Source organism: Grampus griseus (assembly GCF_964374135.1).
Source record: "Grampus griseus genome assembly, chromosome: 13".
NCBI lineage: Eukaryota > Metazoa > Chordata > Mammalia > Artiodactyla > Delphinidae > Grampus > Grampus griseus.
Window position 1 is genome coordinate 73,895,438 of NC_139007.1, and position 19,357 is coordinate 73,914,794.

At 45.7% G+C, this 19,357-nt stretch overlaps 1 protein-coding gene across 1 annotated transcript in view; it reads left to right on the plus strand.

The window, feature by feature from the left end:
- The window catches only part of MTHFD1L (methylenetetrahydrofolate dehydrogenase (NADP+ dependent) 1 like), a gene marked incomplete at its 5' end in the record, with an annotated part of 196,300 nt that extends 185,717 nt beyond the window's left edge, over positions 1-10,583 (plus strand). The window contains 2 exons of the mRNA XM_082669412.1: positions 2,287-2,407; positions 9,499-10,583. Of these exons, the coding sequence (XP_082525538.1) occupies positions 2,287-2,376 (90 nt within the window). The 3' untranslated portion in view covers positions 2,377-2,407; positions 9,499-10,583. The remainder of the gene's footprint in view (positions 1-2,286; positions 2,408-9,498) is intronic.
- Positions 10,584-19,357: the final 8,774 nt, after the last annotated feature.

The window sequence follows — 19,357 nt, forward strand, 5'->3', positions numbered from 1 at the left end:
CAGCAGCAGTCAAGTCTGGGTAGCATCCTCACCCGATACCTTCGACCTAGAGACTTATTTTAAATTAGCGACGGAGCAGCTTCACTGTGGCTGAATGCGGTCACTCGTTCCTTAAACTATAAAACGCTGGTTCCTTTTTCCAAATCCATATCCCCACACAGATTATAAAGGCATCTTAAAATGCTCATGTCAGAATGCGGTTAGGTAGGAAAATTGTTGTAGAGTAACTGGTATGAGTTTTGTAGCCCAGGAAACTGGAAAAAATATGAACAGTTCCCACCGATGTCCTTTGTGTTTGATGTTTCAGGGCTAAAACATTAAGCGTGGGTTTCTTTCTGGGGTCTCCTAGGAGCAGCGACTGTAGTAACCAGAGAAAAATGTTACCCCCCTGCTAGGAACAGAAACCTCAGGAGGAGAAGTAGCCATCCACATACCTAAAGTTTTAAAGTACAGGAAATCCCCACCTACAAGCAGGTTGTGCGCCAGAACTTTATTTGTAGTTCATTGCTCGAAACCCAGAGCACAGAAAATCCTGAAGACATGCTGTCAGTGGTGCCTGTATTCCAGGCAGGCCTCAGAAGCCTTTTTAGCCCATAATATACTAAAGGGCAGTCCTGTGCAATCAGCAAGACAGGAGCTGGCCACCGTATACCACAGTGTTTATGTGTCTGGCCACGTGGACCCACCTCACTCACACTCTCATAGCCCAGGTGGTTATGAGGCCGCAGGTGCACGGGTTTCCTCCTCGACCTGAGCTCGGGCCGGGAAGAAGTAGCAGCACTTGGTCAGGGGTGAAAGGGCTTTCTTCTCTCCTTCCTCCCCAGCACCTCACCCCCTTCCCCAGGAGCTCCCTTTCCTGGGGCTAAAGGGAGTGGGGGGAGGCATCCTAGGCCATATTGACTAAGCCGGGGCTTCTCAGATGGAGACGTGCTCACAGATCTCCTGGAGATATGCTGAAATTGCAGATTCTGATTCAGTGGGCCGCAGGTGGGCCCTGAGATCCTGAGTTTCCCACAAGCTCCTGGGTGATACCGATGCCCCTGGTCCACAGACCCCAGTCTGAGTAGCGAGAGTCTGTCAGCATCGTCGGGGGGAAGAGTGGGCGTCAGAGAAATCCTGTCCCTACAAAAAAGGACCTTGAGAGTGAGAGACCGGAGGTCTGTGACAGAGGCCTTATCTGGGTTCCTTTGGTGTTGAGAACTTCCAGGCTGGTGAGAAGAAGTGGGAATACTAAAATCGATAAAGAGCAGCTCATCCAAAATCCTCACACTCCGGGTTCTAGACCCGTGTTTAGTGTGTCAGCATCACCAGGGGAAACCGGCCAGCTTCCCCAGCTCGTCACTGGGGGTCTCTGGTGCAGGTGGACAAAGCGCTTTTTGCAAAACCGATCTAGACACAGTGCAGCAAAGCAGTGAGAAGCACAGGCCTGGTTTTAATTCCGTCTCCACCACTGACCAGCTGTGTATCCTTGAGCCCATGCCTTTGTGCCTAAATGTCCTCTGTCCTCATCAGTAAAGTGAGGCTAAAATGAGTGCCTACCTCTAAGGGTGATGGGGAACTCAAGTTATTATCTATGTAAAATTCTGAGTATAGAGTGCCCAAACGGTGGTGGAGGCAGCAGTGGTGGTGGTGGTTATATGAGTAATTTGAGATTACAAATGTGGAGTCCAATTTCCCATTTTGCTGTTTATTACCTGTGTGGCCTTGGGCAAATGACTTAACACCTCTAAACCTCCATTTCCTTCCTTGTAACATGGAAACGATAAAAGTATCTACCTCATTGAGTTTGGGGGAACGATGCAAAAAAAAGCATTTACACAGTGCCTAGCACATAGTAAGTTCTCAATAAACGACAGTTACTGCTAGTAAAGTAGGCCAGCTATCTGGAGAACAGGAGTTTTCAAACTGTGCTCCAAGAGTTGAAGATTTTACCGAAATGTGTCTTGGGGGTTATTCATTATTCATTCCTTCCACACCCACTGTCCCCTTCAGCCAGAGGGGCTTATCTTTGCTGGGCTTCAGCACTAAGATTTGACTTAGTAAAAAGAGTTTGAAAATCACTGTTTTGGAGCTATGGTATGCTGTGGGACCATGGAGGGATTTCATTTCCTTAAACAAAGATTGGAATAGCAGATGGTGAATTTAAAAATATACATGTATATATAACCCAAAGTTACATGAGACTGAATTGAATTATATAGTAAATTTATGTCGTTAGGTGTACAGTGTCCAGCATGATCCCCTTGCAGCACTGGCTAATATATAATCTTTTGTTCTCTCCCCCAGATGAGCACCATGCCAGGACTGCCGACTCGGCCCTGCTTCTATGACATCGATCTTGATACGGAAACAGAGCAAGTTAAAGGCTTGTTCTAAGTGAAAAGGATTTTCACAGGACTCAATTCAGGTAGGCTATTGTGCTTTTTACTTTTTCTTTCTTTCTTTTTTCCCTAGTTCAAATCTCTTTTAGTTTTATTTTGTTTGGTTTTTCTGATGTTTATTACAGAAATGGTCTGATAAGTAATTTCCTCACTTGGTTACTGTGAATTCCTACCAGGTTACAGCCATGCCCTGGGTCACTCCTGGGTGTGGATATGCAGTGAGATGGTCAGGTCCTTGGTGTGCCTGGACCCGATTCCAGTGAAAGTCAGTCACACTGTCTCTGAATATAGATTTGTTTTAAGGCATCTCTTGCTATAACAAAGGAGCCCTGTAAATTCTTTTTCGAGAATTAAAACTAATATCTTCTGTCATTAACTATACCAACTATACCTTCATCCCACGTATCTCTTGCTACAGAGTTAGAATCATGTGATAGAGGACTCCAGTATGATCATTTCCTGGGGCTGCCATAACAGTGTCACAACTGGGCAGCTTAAACGACAGACATTTGTTCTCCCACAGTTCTGGAGGCCAAAAGTCCAAAGTCAAGGTGTCATCCGGGCTATGCACTCTCTGAGATTCTGGCAGAATCCCTCCTGGCCTCTTCCTAACTCCTGGTAGTGCCCATTGATCCTTGACATTCCTCTGTCTCCCTGTGTGTCTCTGTCTTCCTTAAAGGACACCAGTTGCATTGAATTGCGGCCCACCTTATTGACCTCTTCTTAACTTGATTATATCTGCAAAGACCCTGTTTCCAGTTAAGGTCACTCTCAGAGGTACTAGGGGTCAGGACTTCAACGTACCTTTTGGGGACACAATCTAACCCATAACACTGTCGCACAACAGGGGGATTGGGCTCTCATACCACTGGAAAGATTCATAGAGGTGGGACAGATCGTCTACGTCCAAGGGTCCTGTGAGTCACAGGAAGGACAGGGCAGCAGAAATTAGAGCCCTTGATGATTCAGGGTCTGCGCAGTATAAGAGGGTTGGACTTGTCTTGGCGCTGGCTTAGGCGGCCCACAGCGGGGGGCCTTTGGTCTCATTCACGTCTGTGCCTCGGTCCTGCAGCCGCAGGCACACCTGCTGGCTTCTGTCCCAGCTTCCCATCACGAAGAAAAAGGGCCCCCCCGCCCCTCCCGCTGCAACCCTCCTCCCTGGGAAACTCCCAGTCAGAAGTCTCAGAGAATTGGAGCTGCTTTTCCCCATCCCATATATCAGACAATTCCTCACCATATTCTCAAGACGCATTCCTTCCCCATAAACACCCCCATTCCTTCTCCCTACTGCCTCCTGTTCCGGTTCCTTCGCCCAGCACCCGTCCCTCTTGCCAGTACATTCTGGGCCTTCCAGATGACCTTGCTTGACCTAAAGACCCTCCTTTCCAGTTGTCCCTGAGTTACGCCCTGAGCCGAGCACACAGGACTCCCGCATTTGTTTGTCTGACTATCAGTAGTGAACGTGGGGAGATTTTTTTTTTCTTTTTTTTTGCAAGTCTTTGTTACTAGAACACTGAAGACTTAGGCTATGATGAGGAAGGTAAGAGACACATTAATACAAGTTGTGGGATTGTTCGGTTTGGGTTGTGTGTGTGGTGTTTGGTGGTGTTTGTATGCGTGTTTTGCTGATGAGTGGGAGCTGTATTTAGTTTTAACCACAATCACATTTCAAATCTTTTGTCATGTCTGAAAAAGAAAACTCCAGAAAATGAACTAACGGAGACTAACTTAACAGGGAAGCCCATAAACTTGACCTTTGATAACAGAGTTATTTTGGTCTTTTGATATGACTGTGCATGTGCGTGTGTGTGTGAATGTCTTGGGTTTCCCAGCCAGGCCTTGGGAAAATCACAATATCATTCCTCTTAAACTTTGAGTTGACCCGTGTCCAGACTCATTTCCCTTGTCATGTCAACCCATTATGCTACATTTCTGCCACTTGTCATTTTTCTCCAGAACAAGTGTGTGTAATTCTGTCATCTCTCTCAGATAGATGAGTATTTTTCCAGCCTTTTGGTCCATTTTTATTTGCTCTCCAAACAGGTCATATAAATGCGTTTATGCCTTAATTATTGCAGTTGGGGCTCAGGTAATGCCAGGTGGCGTGTCCTTAGCTTTACCAGTACCTACATCTAAATCCTTGTGTTCAAGTTCTCTGACAAGTATCCCTCTGGACTTTGTTCGAAGACTGAGCAGGGGGACCTCCAGTGGTTGAGACTGCACACTGCCACTGCAGGGGGCATGGGTCCGATCCCTGGTCGGGGAACTAAGGTCCTGCATGTTGCGGGGTACGGCCAAAAAAAAGAGAGAGAATTAAAAACAAAGACTGAGCAGGGGTTGGGGGTCAAGACCTTTGGGGATTCCCTCCAATGGGCCAGGCACTGTGCTAAGCACCTCTCGTGGGCAGTCACTGCACCCCTTGCAGGCAGGTGTTGTCCTGTCCCCTGGGGTCACAAGAGGGGGTAGCTGAGGGATGGCCCTGATCCACCAGATAGCAGAGGAATAATACTGCCTTTCCACTACTCAGCCCTGCCTCTCGTTCCATAGCTGTAGCAGGAAATGCTTTGCCATCCACGGTCACATGTCATGCTGGCCTCAAATTTCAGAACTGCGGAAACTCTGGCCCAGAGACATCAACAACTTGCCTGAGTTGCACAGCTGATAAGTACAAAAGCCAAGACTCAACCCAGATCCACTTACTCTCGGTCTCACCCCATCCTTTCTTTCCCAAACCAAAAGATTTTCACGGGGTAAATGAACTTTGGCCCATTCTGGAAGATGATAACCAGCTCTTTGAACAGACCCATAATTTGGGGATAACCAGGTGATTTTTTTTAATAACAAAAGATAATTGAGTATTAAAAGCTATGACTTTGTCAAAATTCTTTTCAGTCAGACTATACTAGAGCTATCTCTTACTTAAGTCTCTCATTGAATGTCATTTTCCCACTCAATTATCCAGGGTTCTTTCTTCTGTATGAATTGCCAAACCTTGTTCTAGGCTTGGTAGGCAGTGTTTCAAAACCCATCACTTGACCCTGCTTGAATAATCGCAGACCATCCAGTGCTGTAAGAGAAAACCACTGTACAAAGCAAACATTCCCTCTCGGGTATCCTTCAGAATAACGATCCCGCAGACATTCTTCCTGCTTCCTGTCGCCTCTCACATACGGCAGGCAGGGACCACTCGTACTAACAGTCACAGGTCTGTGGCTATTAAAAATGCACAAAATACAAATGTTAAAGCTTGGATGATAGCTCGGACACATTTGAGCATCAGGAGAGAAAATGTCCGGTGGGCTGCTTGGCTCACATCGTGGTCAGGCTCCAGCTCTTTCTCTGGACTCAGCTGCAGGGCATCACCCTCCTTACTCCTTGCAGAATGTGTTGCAGACGTGACGTGTCGCACGTGGAAGAAGCCACTCGGTTGAGGGCTGCTGTCTTTCCTTCCACGTCCTCACCTTCCCTGCTTATCTCACCCTCTAGGAAACCGTATGAGCGGGAGGTGCCCGGGAGTCACCAGAATTTGAGCTCTTGCTGCTTTTTTCCAAAGCTTCCCTGTCGTGCTTTCGCTATTGTTAGACTAAGGGCATGATTCATTCTTTTGGATGTTACCAAACAGAACTAATTAAAATGAGTTGTTTGTCCCAGTGAAACTGATCCTGTGACATTACTGGTCAGTCTTTTGTTAGAAGATGATTGGATTTGGAGGTGTCCCCCCCCCCCACTTTGGGTTTCTCATTTGGAAGCTTCATCGTATTTCTGGGCCTTGGCAGGATTCAGATGAACTCAAGAAAGCCTGGCAGATTTCCTGAAGGATTCAGACACTCCCTTACTTTGTTCTGATGTGCAAAGTTGTGGTTAGTACGGAATCAAATTGACTCTGGCCCTGCTATAATTGTTTTTCTTGAATTGCACACGCAAAAAGGAGTATAATACCAGCTCATTTCTTCCCTAAACTTCCTTTCGAGCCGAAATTTTCAGTGATATTTAATAATTATAAATTAATCTCCAGACGCTGCTTGTGGACAGAGCCTCTTATCCCCAGGTTGTAAACCACAGAGTTTCAGGGTTTCCTGGGGGAGGTCCAGGGCTCTCTGATTTTAATTTTGAAACTCTGTCTTTTCAAGAAGCAGCTCAAAAATTGTTCATCACCGTTGTGCTTCAAGAAAAAGTCCTCAGTTCCTCACCCCAAGCTGTCCTTGGGACCGAGGGAGCGCCCCTTTTCCCACTCCCAGGCAGAAACCAAAATAGGCTGGAAGCCCAAGCTACTTAAATAAACGATTGTGATAATTAAATCTAAAATGGAATCTTTAACATCTCTAAAAGATGGTGACAATTAAATCTCCGTTATCTAACTAAAATGGAATGTTTTGAGGCTTAACCGTTGTGAAGTTCTTAATTAATTCCCTTTTAAAAGAAACTTCCCAAGAGGCAGTGGATCTAATCATCTTATACTTTTTTCTAAATAAAGCAAGAAAAATAATATTTCATCAAACTCTGGAAAAATATGAATTTTCTAATAACTCTAAATTTACACATGGTTAATATAATATATAAGAAATTATAGGTCAATGAGAAAAGCTTGGATGCGCTTTTGGAAAAGCCTGGAGAAAAGCTTCAGTTATGTCATTAGTTATAATCTACCAGTTGGTTTGAAAAAATTAGAACTTGCAAGGTAAGGTGAAAGTTTTAACCAAATGCTATGAACTTGAAATTTTCTCCATTTTGCAGAAGCCATTTTTTATCAGACATTCAAACGGGTTAATAAGCACCCAGTGACTATCATGCAGCTTCACTAATAAGAGAAATAAATAGACTCACTTCTCCTCAATTCAAAAGCAAATCTCAAAAAAAAAAATTCATGATCTAAATGATTCTAAATTATTCACTTTTCAGGTTTTAAAAAAATTGTCAAAATATGTCGCCATCAACTTTACAAATACTACTGAGGTTGACTTCGTTTTTACTTTAAAGTCACTTTCAGGGGCTTCCCTGGTGGCACAGTGGTTAAGAATCCGCCTGCCAATGCAGGGGGCACAGGTTCGAGCCCCTGGTCCGGGACGATCCCACATGCCGCGGAGGAACGAAGCCCGCGAGCCACAACTACTGAAGCCAACACGCCTAGAGCCCATGCTCTGCCACAAGAGAAGCCACCGCAATGAAAAGCCCACGCACCACAATGAAGAGAGTAGCACCCGCTCACCGCAACTAGAGAAAGCCCACGCGCAGCAATGAACACCCAACGCAGCCAAAAATAAATAAATAAAATAAATTTATAATAAATAATAAAGTCACTTTGGTAGTGTATTTAACTTTAACCTCTGTTATTCAACAGTGGGAACCAAAACAAGATGGTTGTCAGCACAGGGAAGCCAAGAACCAAGTGCCATTACCAATAAGTAACATAAGGGTAAATACAATGAAATTGTCTTAGTTTAATAAATAGGAGAGAACCCCCCTTATGGGGGTGTGCGTGTGTGTTTTATCCCCATGGCTGCTATAACGAATCACTTGGTGGTTTAAAATACCAGAAATTGATTCTTTCACAGTTCTAGAGGCTAGAAGTCTGAAATCAGTATTAGCAGGCTGAAATCAAGGTGCCAGCAGGCCACACTCCCTCCAGAAGCTCCAGGGGAGACTCCTTTCCTTGCCTTCTCCAGATTCTAGCTGCTGCCAGCAGCCCTTGACTTGTGGCCACGTCACTCCAGTCTCTGCCTCTGGTCACTCACGTTGCCTGGGCACTTTGTAATTTCTTATTATTCACATACCATGATTGGATGTCTTATATATTCTATCTTCCAAAAGATTTAACACTAAATCAAATTAAAAAAAAATTTTCCCCACTGAATAAACAATAAACAACTGATTCATTTGCACCTTCGCTATTGTGTTTCTGATTTTTTTTTTAATTTATATTCAGACTTTCTATACCTTTACCAACCCTTTGAGTTTTCTGAAAATATGGAACCACAGACTCTAAGCCTCTTTAACTATAAAAACTGTTGATACCGAGGTCATGTGGTCAATCCACGGGTCTTCCACCGAGCCCAGCCTCGTCTCTCCCACCTTCCCTCCCCAGTAGTCACTGTGCTTCGTATCTAGGGTCACCAGAGCCACCGACAGGAGGCTGGCGCGTCACTGAGAGGAGGGGCAAGGTCCGCACCAGGCAGACCTCCCTTCCTAACATCAAAGATATTTTCTTTTTGTTAATGTTTACTATGCTTGCGATGCTTCTGTTTTCTGTTTACTTCCCTGATTTGAACCAGACATCAGGGGAGTATTTGAAACTCCTAGTCCCCTGCCTTGGTCACCGTCTTCTGTTCTGAAGGGAATAAAGCATCCCTTCTGGCTCCAGACCCTGCCCTCATCCGTGGGAGGCTGGCTCGCTGTATTCCAGCCGAGTTTGAACTCTTGGCCGAGGAGATAAATTCCTCCTTGTATAAATTCAGATCAAAGGCCAAGTGCTTGTATTTTACATTTCTCCTGATGAATTTTTTTTTTTTTTTGGTACTTAGGTGTTTTGTTTGCTTTTTTCTTTTTAAAATGTAGCTTGATCACTTCTTTTTTAAAGAGATTGCAGAATTCACAGTGACAGAGAGTCTTAGTACCCTTTGCGGGAAAACAACAAAGCTTTAACAATAATAAGAAATTCCAGATTCACTCACTTCCATTCTTGTCCTAAATGCATTTTTCAGACCTTGCTCTCTGTGCCTGCTATAAAAGAGAAACTGAAATCCAAGGCAACAGGCTTGCTAATCTAAAATCCTGGATGTTCTCACTTGACAGGATCCTGGAAACTTGTAGATTCCAAATTTAGAAGTCATGGAATTTCAGCCACGGTCCCCAAGCAAAATCTTTTAGGAAATTCAGAACTGCTGCCTGCCGTGTCCATGCTGGCTCGGTCCCAAGTGGTGCAGAATCGGATTCTCCACTGCTCATAAGTAAAAAGATTCCAAGCAATGATCCCAGCCTTGTCTTGTGAATAGCATCACTTGTCTGCTCTTATATTTTCTTGTGGTCTCCAGCTTTAGAGCTATAATATATGAACAGTTTGACACCAGGGGAAAAAAGCTGTTCTTAAACCACCGAAATATTTTTTTTTCCTGTTTTTCAGGCTCCACAAACACAAACTACTCCTTGCCTTTTTGCTGCAGTTGGAGAAGAAAGTGAATTTGAAATATGCTCTTACGCAATGCTGGGGAAATGGTGAAATGGGCCAAAGATTTATTCTTCGTTCAAGATGAATTCTGTTTGTAACAGAGTGTAGTGTTCAGGAAAAGGACCTCCACCAAGTCTGAAAGAAACTAATTTATTTTCTGTTTCCGCAGAGTTTACATTATTTCCCACTGCTTACACTTTAGAATGTTTATTTTATGGGGACTGGGGGATTAAAAGAGTGTGAACTAAAAGGTAACATTTTCCACGATGGAGTTTTCTATATTGTCTTTGAACTGAAAATAAACATGTATGTAGAAAACCAACCAGCAAGCTTTCAGTGCCAGATAAGACTCGCTGACTGCTCTCTAGAGGTGGCTTTTCATGGTGGGGTTGTTACCTGACACTGATTTCCTGGAAAATTGTGAATGCAACGAGAGCTTTATAAACATAACAAGGAAAAAATAACAGACAGAGAAACATCAGGTCAGTTGTGAAATCTTCTGACTGCTGGAAAGTGGCAATATCCTTTGGAACAAAATACATTTTATATCCAGAACTACTTTTCAGTGCCAGGGAAGTTTACATCACTTACCTAGAAACTGATGGGTTTATGCCAGTTTCTTCCACTGATGAATGAATCTCAATGGCCATTAAGCTCTCACAGGCCCATAGGGCAAGAGAAGTGACCCTTAAAGGTCGGGTGTTTGGCAAATGTTTTTTCATTTTTCCAGCCCTTAAATTGTTCCTGACCCTCTCTTGTTTCCATTTCTTCCCTACAATAATATAAAATTACATAAAAGTTAAGACAAAACCAAGGACTCAGGAACAAACAAGCAGTGATTGTCCTCTAAGCAGTATCAGTAAAGTAGTCACCATAAATATCTTAAATGTCCCCCAGGCACATCCTGCAAAAGCCCTTGCCATCAGATCCTGCATGTTCTTGTACTCCACCCTCAGTGACCCCGCTTGTTAGCTGCTCTGCCCATAATGTATCTTTATGTGCAGTTTAATTTGTTCCAAAACGCTGTTTAATAAGTAAAAAGCCTCCCCACGCAAAGACTGTCTGTCCTGAGAATAATTTTGCTTCATGTTTCTGTTTGTTTGTTTGTTCTTTGTTTTTTGCGGTACACGGGCCTCTCACTGTTGTGGCCTCTCCTGTTGCGGAGCACAGGCTCCGGACACGCAGGCTCAGTGGCCATGGCTCACGGGCCCAGCCGCTCCGCGGCATGTGGGATCCTCCCGGACCGGGGCACGAACCCGCGTCCCCTGCATCAGCAGGCGGACTCCCAGCCACTGCGCCACCAGGGAAGCCCTGCTTCATGTTTCTGAAGTGTCACAGTCCCATTGTCATCCACCCCACCCCACCCCCGTCCCTGCCTTTTATTTGCGTGTATGCCTGTCCGAATACACAGTGAACTAGCATCTCCGACATATAAATCTATTTCAAGATTATGAGGGTTCACAGTCAATTCGTTCTCTATATAATGTGCCCAGTGAGCAGCCTTTCTCGCGAAATGATTTTTACTTAATTTTTTTTTCAATTCTTTTCATCTTATTTTTTGGCCAAGCAGCATGTGGAGCCTTAGTTCCCCCACCAGAGATCAAACCTGTGCCCTCTGCATCGGAAGCACGGAGTCTCAACCACTGGACTGCCAGGGAAGTCCCCGAAGTCCCCCGAAGTTCCCGCAGTTCCCTTCTGCTTGTTATTTTCCTCTGCCATTTAAAGTTTCATTTTCTATTTTTGAAAATGTTTTAGGGGAAAAAAAAAATCTTACAAACCTATGTTCCAAGGGCTTTAGGCCAGAGACTTCTTTCCTTACCTGCTTTCACCAGGCAACTCCAATTCATCAAAAAAAGGAGAGGAAAAAAAGAGCATCCTGAATACAGATGGGGGAGAGCTTCTCAACACTCACGCCGAAGGACGTGTAATCCAGGTGTCGCTGGGAACTCCACGGTTTTCCCATCACGTGGGCTCGTTTTAACTCCTAGATGTCATAACTCACGTTCCGATGGATTTGTTTTCTGTTCATGCACTAACCCTACTAGGATACACTCCTGCTGAGTGATGAGCAGCCTCCACTGAGAAGAAAGGTCTTTGGCAGGTTAATTAATGGGCTTATGAACTCATGATGACCGAGGCACTCACGGGCAGGAGAAGACGTTATTTTAGAAAAGAGCTAGTTACCTACCATCTCTTCTGAGGCCAAGGCATGAAAAAAAACAAAAAAATCACATAACCTTTGGCATGGTGGGTTTTAGACAGAAATCTTCCCGAGAAGGGTAGATCCTGATTTCTCTCTGCCTCTATAACTGCAATGTAAGAAACTACTAACAGACCAGAAATGGTGAGGGCCACAGTGACCACCATGGCACACAGAGACCTATGGCCTTGCTCCCTCTCTGCTCAGGGTTCTGAAGTAACACCTGCAAGGGTTAAGACCCAGACCAGAAGGATCTTCTGAAAGCTGACAGAGGAACACACCATAGTGATGAACAAAAAGCAAGGGAGAGATGAATGGGGACTCAGGAAAGTAGCGGCAAGGCAATTAGCCAATCCACTCCTTAATATTCTTATTATTTCTCTACTTCTAGGGTTATTCTCTTTGTTTTAACTGGAATGTGCTGACTCCATTAAAACAATACATCAGTGTTCTTCACGACGGATATTCAAAGAGAATCCTCCTGTCTAACATTACCCAGGGACTGTTCTTTAACATAATTTACACCTGCCGATAGATAAGATGGTGTATGAAGCTTACTTTATTTATTCCAGGAAAGTCCACCTACACATATTTGTCCATTGCTTTTGTATAAATGTGTATGTACAAGGGAGTAAAAATTAAGTAATAAGTGCACTTTTATAGCATTTGTTAAAAACCTGTAATCCATATCCACCGGAAAAGTTGAGCATTGTGGCAGAACAGGTGGTTACTAATCAGAGCTTCACTGTTTCCTTAGACTTTAGTGCAGCCATGGATCGAGGGACCCCAAAAAACTCTTATAGCTACACTTTGAACAAGGGATAGTGCTGAAATCTAAGAGTCCATGAACTTGGATGGGGAAAAAAGTACATCTTTGTATTCACTAACCTCTAACCGTAATGTAACATTTCCTTCGATTATGAATGTCAGCAGCAAATCACAGCAATACTCACAGTACCTGTGGCTGTCGCAGTCGAAGTCACCGGCATTCTAATGTTACAGTTTCTGCAGTCACAGTAGCGATTATGCGCATCGCAGTAGCACATCATCTAACAAGGCAGATGTGCCACTATCCTGTTTTTTCATGTGTCAAGAGCCACATATATTGCTGTAATCAAATTTGATAACTTTTTCAACATTTTAATAACTGCATTTCACTATTGTCCTGCGTTAATCATACGTGGCATTTAAAGATATCCTGAGAAAGGCTACACAGACTTCATCTGACTGATTAAGGGATCTATGGTACCAAAATGGTGATGACCGCCAGGGACCGTATGAAATGCTAACCTCCTAAATCCTGCAGCCTGTTGTGATGCTCTGGGATGTTGATACATCTGCATCTGTGCTCCAAGCCATCCCTAAGGGTCCCTGCTCCAGGACTCCTCTATCTGAGACCCTTGTTCTGGGAGCAGCCCAGGTAGCACCTGTCACTGGAGCCCTCTCAGGCCTAACGCAGACGAGATAGAAGCAGCTCTGGAAACTGTAGAGTGCTGTGTCAATGTAGAGCTTGCCTAGCAGCCCCAATCCCTGGGCCAGCTCCTGGGCTCCCACCCCTGCCCTGCTTTGGGGTCAAACTCTCCCACATGGCTTTAGACGCTGCCCCTGGCAACCAAGGTCCTACCTGACCTGGTCTCCCCAAGGCTCACACAGAACCTCAGCTTGCCTCCTAGTTCTGGGGACCACTGGCTCAGGGTAACCACAAATGCCATTCCCACAAAATTACAAGTTTTACTGTATGGTTTTCCTGATAAGGGATCTTACCATTGTTGAGTAACATTGTTTAATTCATTGACTAGTTTATTTATTCTACAAACCCCTATTGGGCTGCTACCACGTGTGAAGCAGAATGTCTTAAAAAGAAAAGGAATTTGACGTACAAGGTCCATGACTGAAGGGAACGTGTTGGGGCATTCCCCACTGTATTCCAAGCCCACAGAGTAGTGGAATGGAAGGTAGTAGTTGATCAGTAAGTATTTTCTGAGCAAATTCATCCGTCCCCTCACTGAGCATGTGTCAGCCCACTTGCTGACACCAGTGACTGGTGTTGGAAGTGGGCGGTCCTATTGGTTGGGGACACTGCTCTCTAACCTGTGGGGTTTGCACTAACTGCGCAGTGAGTGTCAGAACTGAATTGAATGGAGTTGAAAGATCCAGTTGGTGTCGGGAGTGTACACCGATGGAGGATTTCGTTAAGCAAAGGATTTTAGCTCATGTCGTGAAAAACTATTGAGATACATAAATACCAAAAGTTTCAGAAATCATGGGGCAGATTTCATGGCCTACATCATGTCATCGTGTCCCTGGCAGATTGCCCACAGGCCCCCATGTCACACTTTGAGAACAACTCTTACTCAGTTTTAGATTGAGCTCTTGGTCAATTCGAAGATCTGACTTAGTTTCAAGCCCTTAGCCATCAAGAGATAGGCAAGATTTCTGCTAGACCCCATAAACTTCCTGAGAGCAAGCCAGTGTCCGCAGATCTGGGCAGACACCGTTGGTCACTGGATATGAGACACTAATAGCTATGTCCCTTCCTGAAAGGCCAGAGTCCCCCTACCTGGCAGCTGTCCGTGGGATGTTACCCACAGTTGCACCAGGTTCTGAACTTGCATTAAAACAACCATAGATTCAGGGGATTGTCCAAAGAACCGTTCTTTTTTCTTTCTTTCTTTCTTTTTCTTTCTTTCTTTCTTTCTTTGGCTGCATTGGTTCTTCATTGCTGTGTGCAGGCTTTCTCTAGTTGAGGCAATCAGGGGCTACTCTTTGTTGCGGTGCGCGGGCTTCTCACTGCGGTGGCTTCTCTTGTTGCGGAGCACAGGCTCTAGGCACACGGGCTTCGGTAGTTGTGGCACGCAGGCCCAGTAGTTGTGGCACACGGGCTTAGTTGCTCCGTGGCATATGGGATCTTCCCGGACCAGGACTTGAACCCATGTCCCCTGCATCGGCAGTCGGATTCTCAACCACGGCACCACCAGGGAAGCCCCAAAGAATCATTCTTAATGATGACTCTGGGCCTTCCTTCAGGTCTCAGTAAGATGGTTGATTCTAGGACAAAAGATGAATGTCATGAACCAAAAAAGATGGCGAAAATACTTCATGAAAATGGAGTAGGACCATGTAGTTGAGCCGTCAACATGAGACAAAGAAGAATGAAATGCCCTGCTATGCCACCCTCCTGTGATCTCAGCCTTATCAGTGTGGGTTGTCTTCCTAGTTAATCTGATGCTCTTCCTTTGTGCTGCTTAGGCTCTGGGGTAAGCATCCTCCTCAGGTCCAAAATGCAGCCACCTAACCTAGCATTGCTTTCCTGAGTCCAAGACTACAATGAACACTTCATGGAGCAACACCGTGACTGGCCATGGCCACTGTGTTCAAGGTAAGCTAAATCCATATGAGCTACCTGAACATCAAAATCGTCTCTGGGCAGTCAATAGCAGACTCCCAAGCATTTGGGTGGGCTAGTTTTACTAATAGGTTTTAGAATCGCGATTTTTTTGTTTAACTGGTCTCAGGACCATCTGCATTAGAATTACGTGCAATACTTGTTAGAAATGTAGCTTCCCGGGCTTCCCTGGTGGCGCAGTGGTTGAGAGTCCGCCTGCCGATGCAGGGGACACGGGTTCGTGCCCCGGTCTGGGAGGATCCCACATGCCACGGAGCGGCTGGGCCCGTGAGCCGTGGCCGCTGAGCCTGCACGTCCGGAGCCTGTGCTCCGCAACAGGAGAGGCCACAACAGTGAGAGGCCCATGTACCGCAAAAAATAAAAAATAAAAAAAAAATGTAACTTCCCACCTTCACTTAGACCTAGTATATTCAACGCTCTAGAAATGATCCTGGGAATCAGTATTTTAAACAATTCACTAAATTATCCTCCTGCATCCTAAATTTAATAATTAACCCAAACTCCACTTTTGTATCACCACTGTGCCTAGCATTTAGAAGGTGCTATGCAAAGACTTGTTGAAAGCCAGAGTGCACATTTCTAGCAGTCCGTCTCCTGGCCCATGGCGGCCCTACCTGCACGTTATGCATCATCCTTACGGCACTCTCAATTCCCAATACCCCTTCAGAGCCGAGGAATTAAGTTTGGTGTTTTTCACAGCATCTCTCTCCTCCCTTCCTCCGCTGTGGCTTCTCCAGGCTCCCAAGCACCTCCCGCCCCAAGCTGAATCCTGAAACCATCTGAGGAACCACAGACCTCCTAGGAAGATTCTGTGGACAACGAAGAGATTTATGAGGCCAGCCAAATTCAGGATCTCTTATCCTAGACTTGTGTCTAATAATCCAGCATGGGTTGAGTGCCTACCCAGGCAAGGCCTCACACTCGGCTCTGTGGATTAACGAGGATGATCAAGGTCGGGGAGGGGTGCTGGCAAAATGGTCCCAGAAGCCACTGGGAGGATCTTGGAGGCAGTGGAGGATGGCTTTCCACCCACCTGCCAGAGGGAGTTTATACCCATGCTTTTGAGTTTTTCATAAACTCACACTCCGTGGCAAGGCTTCCCTTCTCTTTAGCACCCTAGGTTTGTATTTAAGTCTCCTGAAATGCTTTTAAAAATCCAACCTTTCAGATACGTTGTCAGTCATATTTCCTCCCACGATTAGAATGAGACTCAAGGCAGGTTTGTTCTGAAAACAGCCCTTGTCTCCTCTGTCTTGGCAGGGCAGAGCTCAGAGGAGGGCGACGGAATTGCCCAGACTGAGTCTGAGGTTAGAGTGTTTATGTAAGAAATCCGCTAAACTTAAATATTTCTCGTGGTGTGGTCAGGGCCGCAAACCTTTGCCCGGGCTCACCACGGTGACTGTCATCTGTTTACTCAAGCCTGTGTGGGCATCTCTGTTTACGTGAAAGGACCCTGCTAGCTTAAAGCCGGTTCGTATGTTCAGTCATAGATCATGATGCTCACGTATTTTACGGTAAGGATTTTGCAAAGACAATTTTTCAAAGTAATCAGACTGGTTAACAATTGTGTGTGCACTGAGCAGACATATTGAATGAACGTTCGCTTGGCAAAGTCTTACAATTAAGGAATTTTTCTTCCCCAGATAATTACATGAGCCCTGATAGTGTTCCTCCAAGCCAGCCTACCGATTTACCTTCCCCCTTGATAGAGACAACGTGTACCAGACAAACAGCTGAGACAGACACCCCAAAGGGACTGGAAAGGCTCTGCTGGGGCCAGAACTAGGCAACTATATGAGAAGTGATGCTTTCCAACTTCATCACGGAGCTGGGAGCCAAAGGATGCTTCAGGGGCCAGGGGAAAAGATGCTGAATAACACCCCAACTTCCTTCCAAGCCATTTTCTACTGTGGCTTCATTACTGAGTTTGAACTGTGAATTCCCAGAATATCAGACATCCCCAAACTCAAATGGGAGTACAGAAAGGCATTCCAAAGCCAAATGTGAATTACCTTTAAATTATTCATGCCACCTCGATAGCCATTAGAACAGATAATTGAACTAACTGTAAATATGTATAAACAGAAGTGACAGAAACAGAAACGTCCACAACAAACTACAGATGAACAGAAAAATGCACTTAAGTGCTAAATAATTAGGGAGGAGGGAAGCCAGGGGAGGTGGGAGGCCATAGTTGTAGAGTGATGAGTGATTTGGGACTCAACTGGCAACAGCCAGGGAGATGGGAGCTGGCTTGAAGAAGGGGAGGGCTGAGCCTTGGCAGAGAGGAAGGGGGAGTGGTGAGGACGGAGGAGGGAAAATAAGATGAATCTATGGTGGGTTCTGGTTTCTGACAAATCTGAGCTCAGAGAGGCAAAAGTGACAGATGCAGCCCCGGCCAACATGAAAAAAAGAAAGTACACACTATATGAGATATTTGAGGTCCTCCTGGAACCTCCGGACACAGCGCATGGAAATAGCATTCCATCTGCAGCCTTCCACCCCAAGACTGGCCCCCTGCTCTGCAGTGAGCTAGGGGTAAAAATGCTCTTAGAAGCAGCACTCTCCTCCAGAGAGTAGCAATTGATTTGGGAGCAAGAAGGTGTTACCCGGCAAATGGTTTGGGGCTCCCCTATTTTAAAAAATTCAGAGGGTTTGGGAATTCCCTGGCCGTCCAGTGGTTAGGACTCCATGCGTTCACCACCGAGGGCGCGGGTTCAATCCCTGGTTGGGGAACTAACATCCCACAAGCTGTGCAGCATGGCCAAAAATAAATAAATAATTAAATTTTAAAAAAAAAGTTTATAGAAGCTGGTTTGTAGACGTGGTGACTCAAAACACTTAAAAAAGATTCAGAGGATTCAAAGCAGCTAGTGAGAACACACAGGTTTTAAGGGTAAAAAAATGTGATGCTGTCCCCCCCAAAAGGCTCCTGTTCACCACCACGGCGTGTTCCAGTGCAAACACAGGAAGGCAAATGATAGAGAAATTGCATTCATACCCTAACGAAGTCGGCAAGCAACCTGAGAATGAAAGCCCCAAATTAGCTGGCGGTATTGATCGTTCCTAAAGGAGAAATCAAGCATGAAAAATTCAGTTCCTAGCAGATTTTGAAGGAGGAGCAGAGATTTGAGCAAATGTCCCTCATCCATGCTGACGGTTGCTGGCAGGTCCCAGACTTGAGCCGCGTCAACTGTCCCGTGAGGACTGAGGGTGAAGGAGACCAGCCTTGTGGGGAGGATGAGAAACAGTCTAGATGAAGACTCACAGCCACCTGGATAACAACAGACATAGGAAATAAGTGAGTAAAGGCCAGGGCCTATCTAGTTAAGTGCCAGAGAGGCTGTCTCCAATGTGTGTAAGAAGACAGTAACTTTACCACGGAGCTCGTGCCCTGGCTCACACGGCCACCAACCTCTCCACACCAGGGCTTTCCCCTCAGTGTGACCAAAGCGGGCAAGTGTCGTCCTAGGAGGCAAAGCTCTCTCTACACCCTGTGACCAGAGCTCCCACACTGAGGATGGAAGCGCATGGCAAACCTACCAATCCCGCACAGACTGCAAAGAGACCTCACGGGCACTGACTCTGGTCCTAGACCTGAGTTGTGGGATCAAAACAGAGAAATTAATGGTGAAATTGGTAATATTTCCACCCATATATTTTTAGGATAGTCGTGTTTAAAATTTTGTGGTCTTGGGACTTCCCTGGTGGTTCAGTGATTAAGAATCTGCCTGCCAATGCAGGGGACACGGGTTTGAGCCCTGGTCCGGAAAGATCCCACATGGCGCGGAGCAACTAAGCCCGTGCACCACAACTACTGAGCCTGTGCTCTAGAGCCTGAGAGCCACAACTACTGAGCCTGAGTGCCACAACTACTGAGCCCGAACGCCTAGAGCCTGTGCTCTGAGAACAAGAGAAGCCACCGCAACGAGAAGCCCGTGCACCGCAACAAAGAGTATCCCCCGCTCTCCGCAATTAGAGAAAGCCCGCGCACAGCAACGAAGACCCAACACAGCCAAAAATAAATAGATAAATTTATTTTTTTAAGAAACTGGGGGCTTCCCTGGTGGCGCAGTGGTTGAGAGTCCGCCTGCCGATGCAGGGGACACGGGTTCGTGCCCCGGTCCGGGAAGATCCCACATGCCGCGGAGCGGCTGGGCCCGTGAGCCATGGCCACTGAGCCTGCGCGTCCGGAGCCTGTGCTCTGC